The following is a 20257-nucleotide window of genomic DNA, read 5'->3' as shown; positions in this document are numbered from 1 at the left end:
TTTTTGAGACAGAGTCTCGCTCTGTCACCCAGGCTGGAGTGCAGTGGCGTGATCTCGGCTCACTGCAACCTCCGCCTCCCCGGTTCAAGTGATTCCCCTGCCTCAGCCTCCCAAGTCACTGGGACTACAGGTGCCTGCCACCACACCCAGCTAATTTTTTGTATTTTAGTAGAGACAGAGACAGGGTTTTACCATATTGGCCAGGCTGGTTTTGAACTCCTGACCTTGTGATCCACCCCCTCTTGGCCTCCCAGAGTGCTGGGATTATAGGCATGAGCCACCGTGCCCAGCCAACTCCGTCTTAATTAAAAAACAAAATAAAATAAAGAAGTCCTTTAGATGGGATTTTTTTTTTTTTCAGAGACAGGGTCTTGCTCTGCCGCCAAGGCTGGAGTGCATGGTGCTATCATAGCTCACTGGAACCTTGACTTACCGGGCTCAAGCAATCCTCTTGCCTCAGTGTCCCGAGTAGCTGGGACTATAGACATGCACCACCATGCTGCTAAATTTTTAAATTTTTTGTAAAGAAGTGGCCTCACTATGTTGCCTAGGCTGGTCTTGAGCTCCTAGGCTCAAGCCATTGTCCCACCTTGACCTCCCTCCCAGCGTGCTGGGATTACAGGCATGTGCCGCAGCGCCTGACCTTGAGATGGAATTTGAAAGGCAAACAGAAGTTTGCTTGAGAAGAAAGGACATTTGAGGACAAACACTTAACTATTCTAAAGCACTGAGATGTGAATTTGCTTCAGTGATTCTGGAAACAGCTAGTGGTTGGTTTGTGTGGCTGGACAGTCCAGTACCAGGGTCTAAGTTTGGTGGGCACGGCTGGAGGCATAGGAAGAGGCTGGACCACAGAAAGTCTTCAGTGCCCAGCTAAGGAGCTGAAGCTCCCTCCTGAGTCCAGAGTTCAGTTCTGAGTTTGCAGAGTTCAAGCAAAGGGAGGACGTTTTGCTAATGGCTTGACTTAAGAAAGAAGCCACCTGCCCTTGGGTGGCAGAAGGGGTGGGCACAGAGACCTCTGCCCATCTGTTTCTCTGATCCTGGGGGAGGGACTTGGTCAGGGCTACGCTTTCTCGGGGAGACCCACCCCTGGCCTACAGCCTATTGTCTGGGATTCACTGAGGGGTATCTTCCACCCCTAGGACCCTCGGGGCTGCCCCTGCTGCCTGTGCTGTTCGCTCTTGGGGGGCTTCTGCTCCTCTCCAATGCCTCCTGTGTCGGGGGGGTCCTCTGGCAGCGGAGACTCAGGCGTCTTGCTGAGGGTGAGGAGATACCCTTCCCTGCCAGGGTGGAGACCTGAGGGTGATGGGGAACCCTGGGGTTGCTGCATACTGAAGGTCTTACCGGGGCCAGGGGGGGCTTGTATAGGGTCACTGAGCCCTTTATTCCTGTTTCCTTCAGGCATCTCAGAGAAGACAGAGGCAGGGTAAGTGGGGATATTTTTCTGTAAAGAAGGCTCTGAGGGAGGAGGTTTGGGGGAGACGGGTGGCGGGGGGCAGCACTCAACGGCCCCCCCCACACCCTCATCCTGGAAGGTCGGAGGAGGACCGAGTCAGGAACGAATATGAGGAGAGCCAGTGGACGGGAGAGCGGGACACTCGGAGCTCCACGGTAAGTGGGGGTGGCCCTGGCGACCCCACAGTCAGGGCACCGACGGCGACTGAAACCCTGCCGTTAGCATCAGGTTGATCATTGCCCTTCCCGGGACAGTGGGGTCAGAGGATGGAAAGGGCTTTGTTTGTTTTGCGTGTGGGGAACAGGTCAGCACAACAGAGGCAGAGCCGTATTACCGCTCCCTGAGGGACTTCAGCCCCCAGCTGCCGCCGACGCAGGAGGAGATGTCTTATTCCCGAGGTGAGTTAGGACCACGTCAGGATTCCCCCACTCAGAGGTACCCCCGATGCCTGGACTGGGTGCCTTGATCGTGTCTCCCTTCCACTCCAACTCCAGGTTTAACAGGTGAAGATGAGGATATGGCCTTCCCTCAGCACTTGTATGATGAGGTAGAAAGAATGTACCCCCCGTCTGGAGCCTGGGGACCCCTCTACGATGAAGTGCAGATGGTGAGGAGCTTTGCATCAGCAGCCATCCTTCCTGGCTAGTTCTGGGAGCCTACCTCCTATTGCTTGTATTAGTTAGGGCCAGCTAGCTGCTGTAACAAAGAGGCCTGACCACGATCCAGTGGCTTAAAGAAGGCAGTCAGCTGGGCGTGATGGTCCATGCCTGTAATCCCAACACTTTGGGAGGCCAAGGCAGGAGGATCGCTTGAGCCCATGAGTTTGAGACAAGCCTGGGCAATATAGTGATTTGTCTCTCCAAAAATTTTTTTTAAATGAGCCAGTCATGGAGGTGTGCACCTGTAGTCCCAGCTACTCAGGAGGCTGAGCCAGGAGGATCCCTTGAGCTCAGGAGTTGGAGGCTGTGGTGAGCCATGATGGCGCCACTGCACTCCAGCTTGGGCAACAGAGCAAGACCTTGTCTCTGAAAAAAAGAAGGCAGTCTATTTCTTTTTCACAGTCAGACATGAGTGGCCCTGCTCAAGTCATCCGAGTCTACATGAATGAGCCAGTTCACTGGGGGTTCAACCCGTGGGAAAAGGTGAAAGAATGTGGAGGAGGCGCAACCCTGCCTTGTGGCCCAGGCCCAGAAATGGTGCACACCACTCTGCTCTCACTCCCCTGGTGGGAAGAGAGTCACACGGTCACACCTGATAGCAAAGGAGGCTGTGAAATGTGGTCTAGCTTAGCAGTGATGTGCCTTGCTGCAATTCTGCTACTGTGGAAGGAAGTAGACATGAATTTTTAAAGATAATTAGCCATATCTACTCCACTGATTAAAGAGAGAGAAAGAGAGAATTTGGGGGCCCATTCAACTGAAAAATCAAGGCGTACAATTGTCATCAGGCCCAGCTGGTCCCAGAATTTCCTCCCTAAAAATGTTTTTATGGCTAGGCATGGTCACAGCTCACATCTCTAATCTCAGCAGGCTGAGGTAGTGGATTGCTTGAGCCCAGGTGTTGGAGACCAGCCTGGGCAACATAATAATACCCCATCTTAAAAAAAAAAGTTAAGCCGAGCATGGTGGCTCACACCTGTAATCCCAGCACTCTGAGAGGCCGAGGCGGGTGGATTACCTGAGGTCAGGAGTTCGAGACCAGCCTGGCAAACATGGTGAAACCCCGTTTCTACAAAAAATGCAAAAATTATCTGGGTGTGGTGGTACACACTTGTAATCCCAGCTAGTTGGGAGGCTGATGCAGGAGAATCGCTTGAACCTAGGAGGCAGAGGTTGCAGTGAGCCAAGATCACGCCACTGCACTCCAGCCTGGGCAACAGGGCAAGACTCTGTCTCAAAAAAAAAAAAAAGTTTAAAGAATTAACTGGGCATGGTGGTGCGTGCCTGTGGTCTCAACTACTCAAGAGGCTGAGGTAGGAGGAATGCCTGAGCCAGGGAAGTTGAGGCTGCCGTGAGCCCTGATTGTGCCACTGCATTCCAGCCCGAGAGACCATGTTTCAAAAAAGAAAGGGAAAAAATGTTCCCAGAAAATCTAGATTTGTATCCTACGAGATTAGAAATCTTCAAAGAAAGAAAATACGTGTTTTCCAGTGGCCCCAAATGCCCAGTGCTGACACTTATTGGTCTAGCTTGGGTCACATTCTCATCACTGAACACATCCCTGAGTCAGGGGATGGAATATGCTAACAAGAGAGGCCTGGGTCAGTTCACCATGGGATCAGGGAGTAGGGGCCAGCCCCACTCAGGTCACTGGGCTGAGAGTGGGAGAGGGACAGAGAGCTCACAGGGAAGTGAGGATGGTGGCTGTACAGGCAAAAACAACAGACAGGCACTTTGACCACCAGCCAATCCCCACCCATTGCTGCATAGTTAGGGAGATGGGACAGAACCCCTGATTTCGTGTGTGACCTTGGCTGATGCTCTGGCACCTCTGGGCCAAGGATTTCCTTCTGTCTCTGTGAACGACCTCCGATACCGGGACTGTTGTCAGATCTTAGCTCCTCACCAGCATGGCGCGAAGCGCTGTCCATGGTGCTGGACTATGCACTCTCTAAAGCGCAGATGGAGGCTGCAGGCTTTTTCCGAAAAGCGCCGGATAGTAAATGCTTTGGGCTGTGTGGGACATACGGTCTTCCTCAAACTCTACACAAACTCTGCCACTGTAAAGTAAAAGCAGCCATAGACGATGCATAAATGAATGAGTGTGGCTATGTTCCTACAAAACTTTATTTTTGGACACTGTAATTTGAACTTCATGTAATTTTTCTATGTCACAAATGTTATCTTTTTTCATTTTTCCCCAACAATTAAAAAATGAAAAACCGGGCCGGGCACGGTGGCTCATGCCTATAATCCCAACATTTTGGGAGGCCGAGGCGGGCGGATCACAAGGTCAGAAGTTTGGGACAGCCTGACCAACATGGTGAAACCCCGTCTCTACTAAAAATACAAAAAGTTAGCCGGGTGTGGTGGTGGGCGCCTGTAGTCTCACCTACTCGGGAGGCTGAGGCAGGAGAATCGCTTAAACCCGGGAGGCCGAGGTTGCAGTGAGCCAAGATTGCGCCACTGCACTCCAGCCTAGGCGACAGACCAAGACTCCTTCTCAAAAAAAAAAAAAAAAAAAAAAAAAAAAAAAAAAAAAAAAAAAAAAAACATTCTTAGCTCTCGGGCAGTAAAAAAAAAAAAAAAAGCAGGCGGCAGGCCATATTTGGAGCATGGGCCAATCTGCTCTGAAGTTTCCTGAACTAAAATAATCATTTTCTCCCAGCCCTAGAACAAAACACATCCCAGTTAGGGCCACCCTTCATGTTTTTTGTTGTTGTCATTGTTGTTGTTGTTTGTTTTGTTTTGCTTTGTTTTGTTTTACTCTTCTATTATGATTAGGGAACTGTTTTGGAAATTCATAGGACAATATAATCATAACTTACATTCCACAGTTGCCATACCTGATAACATGGACTTTTAAAGTTTTCATTTTTTTAAATTTTTTTATTTATTTATTTTTGAGATGGAGGCTCACTCTGTAACCCAGGCTGGAGTGCAGTAGCGTAATCTCAGCTCACTGCAACCTCCACCTCCCAGGTTCAAGAGATTCTCCTGCCTCAGCCTCCCAAGTAGCTGGGATTACAGGCATGCACCATCATGCCCGGCTAATTTTTGTATTTTTAGTAGAGATGGGGTTTTGCCCATTGCCCAGGCTGGTCTCGAACTCCTGACCTCAAGTGATCCACCTGCCTTGGCCTCCCAAAATGCTAGGATTACAGGCATGAGTTACCATGCATGGCCTAAAGGTTTTATATTTCTGATATTTACACTATTGTTCTAACATGAAATCATTGGGTATCTTGGGCTTGCTTCAAAATAATCCAGTTAGTCGAGGAGGGGAACAAGATAGAAATATAGATAAATCAATTGACCAAGGGTTGCTACTGGTTTTTTCTTTTTTTCTTTTTTTGAGATAGTCTCAGTCTGTCACCCAGGCTGGAGTGCAGCGGCATGATCATGGCTTACTGCAGCCTTGACCTCCTGGGCTCAAGTGATCCTCTTACCTCAGCCTCCTGAGTGTCTAGGACTATAGGCGCTCACCACCACACCTAGCTAATTTCTTAAAAAATATTTTTTATAGGCCAGGTGCAGTGGCTCACACTAGTAATCCCAGCACTTTGGGAGGCTGAGACGGGTGGATCGATTGAACTCAGGAGTTCAAGACCAGCCTGGGCAACAATGGAAACCTCGTCTCTTAAAAAAAAAAAAAAAAAAATTCAAAAGTTAGCTGGGTGTGGTGGCACATGCCTGTGGTCCCAGCTACTCGGGAGGCTGAAGTGGGAGGATGGAGGAGCCCAGAAGGGGGAGGTTGCAGGGAGCTAAGATTGTGCCATTGCACTCCAGCCTGGGTGACAGAGCCAGACCCTGTCTAAGAAAAATAAAATTATTTTTTGTAGATACAGGATCTCACTATGTTGCCCAGGCTGCTCTCGAACTCCTGGTCTCAAGCAGTCCTCCTGCTTTGGCCTCCTAAAGTGCTGGAATTATAGGCATGAGCCACTGCACCCGGCCTGATATTGTTGAAGTTAGGTGATAAGCACATGGGGTTCATCATAAGCATTCATTATAATCACACTCCTTTTTTGTATATGTTGGGGTTTTAGTAAAAGCTAAAACACTTTTTTCTGAGAAGTTAAGCAGGGGCATGTATCCCCCAGATCTTCAATGAAGACCTACAGGGCATCTCTCCACGGTTCTAACTCCACTTTTTGCCTGTCAGGGCCCCTGGGACCTCCGCTGGCCTGAAGACACATATCAGGATCCAACAGGAATCTATGACCAGGTGGCGGGAGACTTGGACACTCTGGAACCCAATTCTCTGCCCTTCGAGCTGAGGGGACATCTGGTGTGAGAGCCCTCTCAACCCCCTTGTCCTGCACCTGCAGGAATTTACACTCCACTGGTCCCTCTCATTATAGCCTGGGCCGAGCTGGTTAGGTGAGCTCCTTAAAACCCAAAGGGACTCGGTGTCAGGAGAGGACATGGAGGGGGCTGAGTGACAGAAGATGGTTCAGCTGGTACCAGAGTAGAAACAAGGTGCATCCTGGGGTTGGCTTTAGAAACTAAACTTCTCCAAAAGGACAGGGCAGATCGTAAACGACGTCTCAAAAATGAAATGCCGCTGGGTGCAGTGGCTCACGTCTATAATCCCAGCACTTTGGGAAGCTGAGGCGGGTGGATCACCTGAGGTCAGGAGTTCGAGACCAGCCTGGCCAACATGGTGAAACTCCATTTCTACTAAAAATATAAAAAATTAGCCAGGAGTAGTGGCGCATGCCTGTAGTCCCAACTACTTAGGAGGCTGATGCATGAGAATCGCTTGAACCCAGGAGGTGGAGGCTGCAGTGAGCCGAGATCACGCCACTGCACTCCAGCCTGGGCGACAGAGTGAGATTCTGTCTCAAAAAATAAAAATAAAAAAAAATAAATAAAATGCTATTCTGAGGGTCCCTAAGTGCTTCATAAAGTTTTCAGAAGTGGGGAAAGACATATTAAAAACTCTGTTCATTTTGCATTCCATGACGTCTGAAATAGCTAATATTAAGTGGAATTTATGAACCCATGTTGTATCCTACCTATTATTTTATTATTTTCCACAGTTATCTAACACAGGAGGCATAAACTATGACACATGTAAACATAAGTATGCTCTATAAGCATTAAAATAAACAGACAATCAAAAGAAGCTAGAGGAAAAGAATATGTACTGTGTGCTTTCATTTATAGAAATTCTAAAACAGGCAAAACTAATCTACGGTGGCAGAGATCAGAGCAGAGGTTTCCTGGGGCCATGAGAGGAGGGTTGACTGCAAAAAGGCATGGGAGGACTTTCTGAGGTGATGGAAATATTCTATATCACAATTGTGGTGGTGGTTGCACGGGCGCACAGATTTGTCAAAACTCATTGAACTGTACACTTAAGATGGGTGCATTTTTATTGTACATAAATGATATCTCAATAAAAGTGATTTTAAAAACAGGCTTCATAATAGCAGCCCAGTAAAAGGATCCCTCCCTCCCTCCCTCTCTCCCTCCCTTCCTTTCTTCCTTTTCTTTCCTGTCTTTCTCTCTCTCTGTCTCTTTCTCTCTGTCTCTCTCTCTCTTCCCCTCCTCTCCCCTCCCCCCCCCTCCCCTCCCTCCCCTCCCCTCCCCTCCCCTCCCTTTCCCTTCCTCCCCTCCCCTTCCCTTCTCTTCCCTTCCTTTCTTGTCTCGCTTTGTCACCCAGGAGTGCAATGGCACCATCTCAGCTCACTGCAACCTCCACCTCCCAGGTTCAAGTAATTCTCTTGCCTCAGCCTCCCTAGTAGCTGGGATTGCAGGCACCCGCCACCAGGCTCGGCTAATTTTTTGTATTTTTAGTAGAGATGGGGTTTCAACCATGTTAGCCAGGCTGGTCTCAAACTCCTGGCCTCAAGTGATCCACCTGCCTCAGCCTCCCAAAGTGCTGAGATTACAGGCGTGAGCCACCACGCCTGGCTCCATCTTTCTATTGTATAGCAGGATAGCTGAGAAGCCTACCTGTTTCCGTGAAGAACAGACTTTCTTCAGACCACCACTTCTACTTGATTAACCATATTATCAAAACTTTCTAGTTCACGTGTTTGTCAATATATTTATTTTTCTTTTGTTTTCTTTTTTACAAATACACCCCAATTATTGGATGACAATGTGATTTTTTATCAGCACAGACTAAAATAAGTTTTTACACCACAGCACTGGAATACACAAACACATTAAGATATAAATGATTTCCCTGTAATTAAAAGGTTACTTCATTCCTAACAGTAGAATTTTTCTAATTGTATATTTTTTCTTTTTTTTCAAATAAATCCACAGCCAGCAACATGTAATTGTATATTTTTCCTTTTCAAAGAAAAAACCTACAACATTCTTTTTTAATTTTTATTTTTTATTTTTGTTTTTATTTATTATTATTATTATTATTATTATTTTGAGAGAAGTCTTGCTCTTATCCCCCAGGTTTGAGTGCAATGGCTCAAACTCCGCTCACTGCAACCTCTACCTCCCGGGTTCAAACGGTTCTCTTGCCTCTGCCTCCCAAGTAGCTGGGATTAAGTCGCCTGCCATCACACCTGGCTAATTTTTGTATATTTTAGTAGAGACCACGTTGGCCAGGCTGGTTTCGAACTCCTGACCTCAAGTGATCTGCCCGCCTCAGCCTCCCAAAGTGCTGGGATTACAGGCATGAGCCACTGCGCCCGGCCTATTTTAATTTTTTTGAGACAGAGTCTCACTCTGTCGCCCAGGCTGGGAGTACAGTGGCACAATCTTGGCTCACTGCATCCTCTGCCTCCTTGTTTCAAGTGATTATCCTGCCTAGCCTCCCGAGTAGCTGGGACTACAGGCTCCTGCCATCACGCCTGGCTAACTTTTTGTATTTTTAGTAGAGACGGGGTTTCACCATGTTGGTCAGGCTGGTCTCGAACTCCTGACCTTGTGATCTGCTCGCCTCGGCCTCCCAAAGTGCTGGGATTACAGGCGTGAGCCACCGCACCCAGCCATTTTTTTTTTTTTTTTTTTTTTGACACAGTTTATCTCTATCACCTAGGCTGGAGCTCAGTGGCATGATCTTGGCTCACTGCAACCCCTGCCTCCTGGGTTCAAGCAATTTTTGAACCTCAGCCTCCCAGGTAGATGGGACTACAGGTGTGCACCACCACACTCAGATAATTTTTGTATTTTTATTCTTTTTTATTTTATTTTTTGAGACAGAATATCACTCTGTAGCCCAGGTTGGAGTGCAGTGGCATTATTTCAGCTAACTGCGTCCTCTGCTTCCTGGTTCAAGAGATTCTCTTGCCTCCCCCTCCCACGTAGCTAGGATTACAGGCGTGCACCACCACACCCAATTAATTTTTGTATTTTCAGTAGAGATGTGGTTTTGCCATGTTGGCCAGGCTGGTCTTGAACCCCTGACCTCAAGTGATCTGCCTGCCTCAGCCTCCCAAAGTGCTGGGATTACAGGCATGAGCCACCATTCCCTGCAAAACCTAGAACATTCTATTCCACATTGGCTTAAGCAGGAAAGGAAATTTGTTGGCTCTTGCAGCTGACAATTGCAGGGGGTAGCATTGGCTTCAGACACTGCCAGATCTAGTATTGAAACATAGCCATGCAAGGTCTAGCTTCATTCTCAGGTAGACGTTTTATTTGGGAAACAGAGAAGACCACTTGTAGTTCTAGGCTGGTATCCCGCGAGCTCAGCAACCAAAGTGCCTCTTTTTGCCAATAGTTCTGGAAAGCTCTGGGGCTTTCATCAGCCCAGGCTGGGTCTTGTGCCTGGCCTGGAACCAATCACTGTGGCCAAGGAATATGCTGCTAAGCCAGGTCCTGGGTTGCTCAGCACCATGAACCACTTGGATGAAGCTCTCCAAAGTAACCCCAGGCTGTGGCTGGGTCTCTTCATGCACTTCCTACTTCCTCCTCTCCTTTTTCTGATTCAGTGTAGCAGACATCTATTGCTTCTGCCTTCCCTGGATCTAGTCCCCCTTAATCTATACAGATATTGATGAACAAGACAAATGCCTAGTTGTACCAAGCCACTGGATCCAGCCACACCTGAAGTCAGGGCTACTTCTAGACTACCAATTTTCCTCCTGACTTAGGTCAGTCTGAATGTCATTTTCAGTTAGTTGCAACCATAAATGTCCTTCACTCTTAAACCAGTTTGAATGAGATCTTTAGTTAACTGAGGAGGAAATAAATAATTTGCAAGGGACGGAAACTCAAATTAGTAGAGCCTAAAAAGCATGTATTGCATTAGTTACTAAGGGAAAAATAGTAATTTCACAGTGGATAAACCTGACAGATGTCACCTTCACCAGATGATCAAAGTTAATGCTACCAGTCATGGGACAAACTGACACAAGGGGCCCCTGATATAAAATACTGAGAAGGTGCCGGGCGTGGTGGCTCATACCTGTAATCCCAGCACTTTGGGAGGCCAAGGTGGGCAGATCACCTCAGGTCAGGAGTTCGAGACCAGCCTGACCAACACGGCGAAACCCCGTCTCTACTAAAAATATAAAAATTAGCTGGGCATGGTGGCGCGTGCCTGTAATCCCACCTACTTGGGAGGCTTGAACCCAGGAGGCGGAGGCTGCAGTGAGCCGAGACTGTGCCACTGCACTCCAGCCTGGGCGACAGAGTGAGACTCTGTCTCAAAAAAACAAAGAAAAATTACTGAGAAGGATACAACCACATGTTACTAATACTACTGACTATAAAAGTGCATAACCTGAGCCGGGGCTCATGCCTGTAATCCCAGCACTTTGGGAGGCCAAGATGTGTAGATTGCTTGAGACCAGGAGTTTGAGACCAGCCTGGGCAAAATGGTGAAACCCTGTTTTTACAAAATAATACAAAAATTAGCTGGACATGGTGGTGTGCAACTGTAGCCTCAAGTACTCAGGAGGCTGAGGTGGGAGGATTGCTTGAGCCCAGGAATTCAAGGCTGCAGTGAGCCATAATCACACCACTGCACTCCAGCCTGGGCAACAGAACCAGACCCTGTCTCAACAAACAAACAAACAAAGAGTCTGGTTACCTTTGGGAGAGAGGGGGATGGTGATTGAAACTGGCACCAGGAAAGCTTGGGGTGAGAATGCGCATAATGTTCTTTTCTTTTCTTTCTTTCTTTTTTTTTTTTGATATGGTGTCTTGCTCTGTCTCCCAGGCTGGAGTGCAGTGGTGTGATTATGGCTCACTGCAGCCTCCAACTCTTGGGCTCAAGCGATCCTCCCACCTCAGCCTCCTTTGTAGCTGGGACTACAAGTGTGCACCACCACACATGGCTAATTTTTTTTCTTTGTAGAGACAGAGTTTCACTACGTTGTCCAGGTTGGGCCCAAGCGATCCTCCTGCCTTGGCCTCCCAAAGTGCTGGGATTACGAAGTTGTTTTCTTGACTTGGGTGTCAGTTATACAAGTGTCACTTGCGTTAAATTTACTTTCTGGTCACTCTCTGAAAATTCATACTGAACACATGATATGGGCACATTTCTTTACGTGTGCTATACTTCATTCAGAATTTTACATTACATCTCTTAGGTGTCATTGTGGTTGGAATTGTGATTTTTCTGATATGATGTACAACCATTGGTACCATTCTGAACAAAAAAGTACACAATCTTCACTTTCTTTACATTAGAAGCCGGGCACAGTGGCTCACGCCTGTAATCCTAAGACTTTGGGAGGCCAAGGCGGGAGGATCACTTGAGTTCAGGAATTCGAGACCAGCCTGGCAAACATGGTGAAATCCCATCTGTATTAAAAATACAAAAAATTAGCTGGGCGTGGTGGCACAGGCCTGTAATCCCAGCTACTTGGGAGGCTGAGGCAGGAGAATCACTTGAACCCGGGAGGTGGAGGTTCTAGTGAGTTGAGATGGCACCACTGCACTCCAGCCTGAGCAACAGAGCGAGATTCTGTCTCCAAAAAAAAAAATAAATAAAAATAAATTTACATCATAGTTTCATTTCACAAAATGTCAATATATTTTAAACCATACCATAATGTTGTGTGTATGTGTATATGTGTTATATTAATAATTTCAGATAACTATAAACTTTTTTTACCCAGAGAAGTGCCTGTAAAGACATTTACAAACTGTTCTGTATGCAGATTTCAGCGTCCAGCATTCCTGGTCCCTACGTCTAGACGCCTGTAATGCCCTCCAATCAATGCTGCAGCCAAAAACAATTATGCAAATTTCCCAAGCTCCCACCAGGGTGCGGTAGTGTCCTGTTTGAGAAGAACCAATCCATGAGGGGATTCTGAATGAGTGTGTGTGTGTGTGTGTGTGTGTGTGTGTGTGTGTGTACACACTGGGTTCCAGAGCTCAGGGGAGAGGTCTGTGCTGGATATTAAAACTGGCTGGAGTGTCCTCTGCTCCCAAGCTGTCACCAAACTCCAGTATTAAGGGATAAGTAGCTGTGCAGTGGGTGGAGGCAAAGAAGACTCCAGGAGCACGGTGTGGGAAGGGATTTCCCTAAAATTGTTGCTGGAGAATAACCCCCAAGTCAGGGAGTGGTAGGAATTAAGACTAGTGGGATGGCCAAAGATAAACCACAAAGCTCATCTTATGGGTTTGTGCTTTATCCTATGGGTGACAGGAAGCCATTGAGTCGCTGCAGCAGCAGTGACGGACAGCATTTATGAGCTTCTAACACATGCCAGCCCGCATTCTATGTTCTGTATATGTATCACCTCCTGGAACCATCAGAGTCACACATGAGTCCAGTTTTTTGTTTCATTTTGTTTTAAATTATTTATTTATTTAGAGACAGAGTGCACCTGTGTTGCTGCTGGAGTGCAGTTATGCGATCTCGGCTCACTGCAAACTCCACCTCTCGGGTTCAAGCGATTCTCATGCCTCAGCCTCCCGAGTAGCTGGGATTACAGGCCCTGCCACCATGCCCAGCTAATTTTTGTATTTTTAGTAGAGAAGGGGTTTCGCCATGTTGGCCAGGCTGGTCTCAAATTCCTGACCTCAGGTGATCCACCCTCCTCAGCCTCCCAAAGTGCTGGGACTGCAGGCATGAGCCACCGCGCCCCAGGTAGGTTTTGTGCATTGGTTGAGCACTCTTGAGGCTCCAGAAATAGGCACAGCACTGAAGCTGGCCGGAATACCTTATTCTTCAACCCCAGTGACTGGTATGGGGTCACCTGGTGACCCAACCAGAGCGAATAAGAGGCGGACTCTCCCACCTATGGCTCTCCCTCTGTGCTGGTGTTAGAGCCCCTTTGCCTCTTACCACAAAATGGATGATCACCCACAGAAAGACCGGCTGGGAACTTTATTCCAGAACCTTTTATGGCTACTGTCGAGCAGCCCATTGTGTTCTGTTTTGCAGGGCACTCAGGATTCCCCAGTGACCAGGTGTGGGTGGCTCATGTCTGTAATCCAAGCACTTTGGGAGGCTGAGATGGGAGGACCACTTGAGACCAGGAGTTCCAGACCAGCCCAGGCAACACAGAGAGACCCCATCTCTACAAAAAATACAAAAATTACCCAGCTGTGGTGCCACACTCCTGTAGTCCCAGCTACTCGGGAGACTGAGGCAGGAGGATCCCTTGAGCCCAGTAGTTCAAGGCTGCAGTGAGCTATGAGAGCTATGATTGATCACACCGCTGTACTCCAGCCTGGGTGACAGAACAGGACCCTGTCTCTAAAACAAAACAAAACAAAACAAAACAAAACAAACCAAAACAAAAATTATCCCCACCTAGTCTCTCCTTCTCCCACACTCTCATTTTCAACTTCACTTTCTCGCAATCAAGGTTGTGTGCTTCAGATAGGTGAGAAAATTGCTTTTCCTTCCTATAGCCATATTTGTTTCTACCTCCTTGCCTTTAATTTGTCTGTGGTCTCAACTTGATATACCCACCCTCTTGATGCAATAGAATTGGTGGAGCATCTAGTCCAGGCTACACTCTGGAGGATGCAAAGATAAATAATAGACCTGGGTATCTTCACTGTTCTGCCATTTCAGTATGATGTGTTTAGGCATGGATTTCTTTAGTGTTTGTTTGTTTGTTTTGAGATGGATTCTCAGTCTGTCGCCCAGGCTGGAGTGCAATGGGCGATCTCAGCTCACTGCAACCTCTGCCTCCCGGGTTCAAGCGATTCTTCTGCCTCAGCCTCCCGAGTAGCTGGGATTACCAGCACATGCCACCATGCCCGACTAATTTTTGTATTTTTAGTAGAGGCAGGTTTTCACCATATTGGCCAGCTGGTCTCGAACTCCTGACCTCGTGATCTGCCTGCCTCAGCCTCCCAAAGTGTTGGGATTACAGGTGTGAGCCACCACACCCAGCCTCTTTTGTTTTATCTAGCTTCAGATACCTTTGCTTCTTTGTGAATTTGTATTTTTCATCAGTTCTGGAAAATTCTCAGCCATTATTTCTTCCAAGATTGCCTCTCTTCTATTCTCTCTATCTCTAATTTCTACCTTTTTTTTTTTTTTGAGACGGAGTCTTACTCTGTCGCCCAGGCTAGAGTGCAGTAGCACCATCTCGGCTCACTGCAACCTCCACCTCCCCGGTTCAAGCGATTCTCCTGCCTGAGCCTCCTGAGTAGTTGGGATTACAGGCACCCGCCATCAAGCCTGGCTAATTTTTGTATTTTTAGTAGAGGTGGAGTTTCACCATGTTGGCCAGGCTGGTCTCAAACTACTGACCTCAGGTGATCCGCCCGCCTCGGCCTCCCAAAGTGCTGGGATTACAGGCGTGAACCACCACGCCCGGCCTAATTTGTACTTTTGAGACTTTCTTAAATACCTGATGTATGCCCCCCTTTATATATCCATCTCTTTGTCTCTCTGTGCTGGATCATTTTGACATGGCTCCGATGAGTGGAGGAACACCAGGTTCTTCGTCTGGAGTCGAATTAGATAACATGACACGGACACACGTGGAGTGGTTTTAAGGAGCCGAGAGTTTAATAGGCCAGAAAGAAGGGAGAAGGCAGAAGGAAGAAGCTCCCCCATACAGAGACAGAGGGATGGGGGGCTCCAAAGCCCAAACAGGAGACCCCAGGTGTGGTGGAAACCAGCCAGGTATATATAGAGGCTGGAGGAGGCAGTGTCTGATTTGTATAGGGCTCAGGGGATTGGTTTGACCAGGCATGTTATTCATGTAGCCCACGAAAAAGCTGGCCCTCCCACCTTAGTCTTTTAATATGCAAATACAGGGCGCCATGATATTCTACACACGTGGGGATATGTGGGGGCGGCCACGTTGCCAGGAATATGTGGGGCAAGGGCAAGAAGGCCTTGGGAATTGCCATGTTTGGGTGGACCCAGTTGGGTGGCCTGCATTTGCATATTAAAGGTTGCCGGCCTGGCTCTAAGAGCTGCTTTAAAAACAAAAACCTCCAGGCCACGCCTGTAATCCCAGCACTTTGGGAGGCCGAGGCGGGTGGATTGCCTTAGCTCAGGAGTTCGAGACCAGCCTGGCCAACATGGTGAAACCCCATCTCTACTAAAAAAATACAAAAACTTAGCTGGGCGTGGCGGCGTGCGCCTGTAGTCCCAGCTACTTAGGAGGCTGAGGTGGAGAATCGCTTGAACCCGGGAGGCGGAGGTTGCAGTGAGCCTAGATCACGCCCGTGCATTCCAGCCTGGTGACAGAGCAAGACTATGTCTCATAAAAAAACAAACAAACAAACAAAAAAAACTTCCAGGCCGGGCGCGACGTCTCACACCTGTAATCCCAGCACTTTGGGAGGCTGAGGTGGGCGGATCACAAGGTCAGGGGTTTGAGACCAGCCTGGCCAACAATGTGAAACTCACGTCTCTACTAAAAAAACACACACACAAAAATTAGCCAGGCGTGGTGGCGTGCACCTCATGGCGTGCGACGTAATCACAGCTACTCAGGAGCCTGAGACAGGAGAATGCTTGAATGCGGGAGGTGGAGGTTGCGGTGAGCCGACATCATGTACTCCAGCCTGGGCAACAGAGTGAGACCCTGTCTCAAAAAAAAAAAAGGTAGGTCTTATCCAGAATCTACTTGAATTGATGTGTTGCAATCTACAAGTCCCTTGTCCAGCAAATACCAAAGAAATCTGTTAAATTAGTTATCCATTCAACAAAAAGAAGTCCATTCAACAAAAAGAAGTCCTGTGCTAAGCAGTAGGGATAAATTGAGTGAGACCCTGTCTCAAAAAAAAAGGTAGGTCTTATCCAGAATCTACTTGAATTGATGTGATGCAATCTACAAGTCCCTTGTCCAGCAAATACCAAAGAAATCTATTAAATTAGTTACCCATTCAACAAAAATAAGTCCATTCAACAAAAAGAAGTCCTGTGCTAAGCAGTAGGGATACATTAATGACAAAACCAAATGTGACCCCCCCCGACCTCATGGTGCTCACAGTCTAGCAGGGGTGTGGGGAGAGAAACTGAGTCCTCACTCACAGACGAATAAACATGACAAGAGCTACAAGGCTGGTGTTAAAATGTGAAAGGGTAAAACTCCCCCTCATCTGGGAGGGGCTGCTCAGGGCAGACCTCCTTAAGGGGGTGTCTTAAACCCTGACATCTGAGGACAGGTGGAAGTTAATTAGGGAAAGAAGGAAGGGTGGAGTTTTCAGGGAAAAGGAACAGCGGAAATGCAACAGCAGGAAGCTGGGTGTGTTCCAGGGACAGTGAAAAGCCAAAGAGGAAGGGAGGACTCCAGTTAGAGAGGCTAAGGTGCCTGATTGTAGGGGCCATGGCTCTTCACCTGGGTGAACACTTGAACCACCAGGGGAGCTTTCAACACCCCAATGCCTACCCAGTAATCACATTTCTGGGGATGAGGCCCTAGGCTGGGCGCGGTGGCTCACACCTGTAATCCCAGCATTTTGGGAGGCTGAGGTGGGTGGATCACTTGAGGTCAGGAGTTTGAGACCCACCTGGCCAACATGGTGAAACCCATCTCTACTAAAAATACAAAAATTAGCTGGGTGTGGTGGCGGGTGCCTGTAATCCCAGCTACTCGGGAGGCTGAGGCAGGAGAATTACTTGAACCCTGGAGGTGGAGGTTGCAGTGAGCCGAGATCGCGCCACTGCACTCCAGCCTGGGTGACAGAGCAAGACCCCATCTCGGGGGGGGAAAAAAAGAGCTTCCTGAGTGCTGGAAATAATGGAGATGTCCTTCGACAGGTGAAAGATGGAAAAACAAACTGAGGCACATCAATACAATGAAGATTTAAAAAGGAACAAACGTGGGCTGGGCGCAGTGGCTCACACCTATGATCCCAGCACTTTGGGAGGCCGAGGCGGGCAGATCACCTGAGGTCAGGAGTTCAAGACCAGCCTGGCCATCATGGTGGAACCCCACTTCTACTAAAAATACAAAAATTAGCCGGGCGTGGTGGCGTGTGCCTATAATCCTAGCTACTCAGGAGGCTGAAGCAGGAGAATCACTTGAACCTGGGAAGTGGAGGTTGCAGTGAGCGGAGATTGTGCCACTGCACTCCAGCCTGGGAGACAGAGGAAGACTCTGTCTCAAAAAAACGAAAAAAGAAAAACAAAAACCGAAAACCAAACAAGCAATATTGGTTTTTTGAAAAGATCAATAATATTGATAAAATTCCCTGTTACAGTAAAAAAGAGATCAGGGATTACCAGTATTAAGAATGAGAGGTTATCACTACAAATTCTGGAATCATTAAAACAATATAGAGGATATTATGAACAACTTAACATCAACAGATTTGACAAATGACATTTGCTTGAAAAACACAACATTCGAATGTTAACACAGATGAAACAGAAAATTCGAAGAGCTCTATATTTATTAAAGAAATCGGACTCATTATTAAAAACCTTCCCACAAAGAAAATTCCAGGTCCAGATGGCTTCACTGGTAAATGATCAAAGACAAAAGGAAGAAATAACATAAAACCTTTCAAATTTAAGACAGAGCTATATGTGCTGAGATGTCAATGATCCTTCAAAATAATTGTTAAAAAAAAAAAAAAAAAAAAAAAAAAAAGGCCGGGCGCGGTGGCTAATGTCTGTAATCCCAGCATGTTGGAAGGCCAAGGTAAGCAGATCATCTGAGGTCAGGAGTTCGAGACCAGCCTGGTTAATATGGTGAAACCCCGCCTCTCCTAAAAATACAAACATTAGCCGGGCATTGTGGCAGACACCTGTAATCCCAGCTACTTAGGAGGCTGAGGCAGGAGAATCACTTGAACCCGGAAGGTGGAGGTTGCAGTGAGCCAAGATCTGCAGCCTGGGCAACAGCACAAGACGGAGCAAAAAAAAAAGGCAAGCCGAGTACAGAGGCTCATGCCTATAAGCTCAGCGTTTGGGAGGCCAAGGTAGGAGGATTGTTTGAGCCTAGGAATTTGAGGCTGTAGTGAGCCATGATCATGCTGGAGCATTCCAGCCTGGGTGACAGAGTGAGATCCCCCATCTCAAAAAAGAAAGGATAAAAAAAATTTTTTTTTTTAAATTTAGCTGGGCATAGTGGCATGTGCCTATAGTCCCAGCTACTTGGGAGGCAGAGGTGGGAAGATCACCTGAGCCTGGGAGGTTGAGGCTGCAGTGAGCCGAAACTGTGCCACTGCACTCCAGCCTGGGTAACAGAGTGAGACCCTGTCTCAAAAATGAATAAATAAATAAATAATTCATAAATAATGAATAAATAAATAAATAATACAATAAATAAAAATTTCAAGGCCAGGCGCAGTGGCTCACACCTGTAATCCCAGCACTTTGGGAAGCCGAGGCAGGCGGATCATGAGGTCAGGAGACCGAGACCATCCTGGCTAACATGGTGAAACCCCGTCTCTACTAAAAATACAAAAAATTAGCCGGGCATGGTGGCGGGTGCCTGTAGTCCCAGCTACTCAGAAGGCTGAGGCAGGAGAATGGCATGAACTCAGGAGGCGGAGCTTGCAGTGAGCCGAGATGGTGCCACTGCACTCTAGCCTGGGGGGACAGAGCAAGACTCCGTCTCAAAAAAAAAAAAAATTTCAAAAGCAGTGTGCAAAAGCACAAGTAGTATTTTCTCATTTATGTAATGAATAAAGATGATATATAGGTGCTGGAGCTATACAGGTGCTACAGAAACTTTAGAAAATTCATGCAACTTTCTATGCGTGAACTCTCTCTGCAAGGATACCCTGTCGCCTTAGAGTGAAAAAATTGGTGCACAGAAATTCAGGAGTGAGAGAAAGACTAACTTTTCTTTTTTTTTTTAATGGTCTACTAATAGTTTTTTCAGTTATTATTATTATACTTTAAGTTCTAAGGTACATGTGCACAACGTGCAGGTTTGTTACATATGTGTACATATGCCATGTTGGTGTACTGCACCTGTTAACTTGTCATTTACATTAGGTATATCTCCTAACGCTATCCCTCCCCACTCCCCCAACCCCACGACAGGCCCCGGTGTGTGATGTTCCCCTTCCTGTGTCCAAGTGTCCTCATTGCTCAATTCCTACCTATGAGTGAGAACATGCGGTGTTTGGTTTTCTGTCCTTGCGATAGTTTGCTGAGAATGATGGTTTCCAGCTTCATCCATGTCCCTACAAAGGACATGAACTCATCCTTTTTTATGGCTGCGAGAAAGACTAACTTTTCACTCTGTTTCCTTTTGTATTGTCTTAGTTTTTAAAAATATGAACCTTGCATGTGTTTTTTTTTTTTTTAAAAAAAGCTCAAAGCCTTCATTTTCAGGGCTGGCATGGTGGCTCACATCTGTAATCCCAGCACTTTGGGAGGCAAAAGTGAGAGGATTCCTTGAGGCCCGGAGTTTGAGACTAGCCTGGGCAATATAGCAAGACCCCATCTCTACAGAAAAAAAAAATTAAAAAGGCTTTTTAAGCTCAGGCTTTGCTGGATTCTAACCTGACTGTTGTCACTCAGCTCTGTGGATCATGTACTAAAGAAAAGACAGCAGAAAGAGATAGTAAAAATCTTACAGGCCGCATGGTGGCTCACGCCTGTAATCCCAGCACTTTGGGAGGCCGAGGCGGGTGGATCACTTGAGGTCAGGAGTTCGAGACTGGCCTGGCCAACATGGTGAAACCCTGTCTCTACTAAAAACACAAAAATTAGCCGGGCGTGGTGGCGGGCGCCTGTAGTCCCAGCTACTCGGAGAGGCTGAGGCAGGAGAATGGCGTGAACCCGGGAGGCGGAGGTTGCAGTGAGCCGAGATCGCGCCACTGCACT

At 47.4% G+C, this 20257-nt stretch overlaps 1 protein-coding gene across 1 annotated transcript in view; it reads left to right on the top strand.

Annotated features, from left to right (window-relative positions):
- Nucleotides 1–7542, top strand: part of NPHS1 (NPHS1 adhesion molecule, nephrin) — a 27950-nt gene extending 20408 nt beyond the window's left edge. The window contains exons 24-29 of the mRNA XM_032171649.2: nt 1143–1262; nt 1402–1426; nt 1536–1611; nt 1761–1854; nt 1951–2063; nt 6281–7542. Of these exons, the coding sequence (XP_032027540.1) occupies nt 1143–1262; nt 1402–1426; nt 1536–1611; nt 1761–1854; nt 1951–2063; nt 6281–6412 (560 nt within the window). The 3' untranslated portion in view covers nt 6413–7542. The remainder of the gene's footprint in view (nt 1–1142; nt 1263–1401; nt 1427–1535; nt 1612–1760; nt 1855–1950; nt 2064–6280) is intronic.
- Nucleotides 7543–20257: the final 12715 nt, after the last annotated feature.

The sequence above is a fragment of the Hylobates moloch genome, unplaced genomic scaffold (genome assembly GCF_009828535.3).
Source record: "Hylobates moloch isolate HMO894 unplaced genomic scaffold, HMol_V3 SCAFFOLD_12, whole genome shotgun sequence".
In the NCBI taxonomy this organism is placed as follows: Eukaryota; Metazoa; Chordata; class Mammalia; order Primates; family Hylobatidae; genus Hylobates; species Hylobates moloch.
This window is presented reverse-complemented; position numbering and strand designations above follow the sequence as displayed.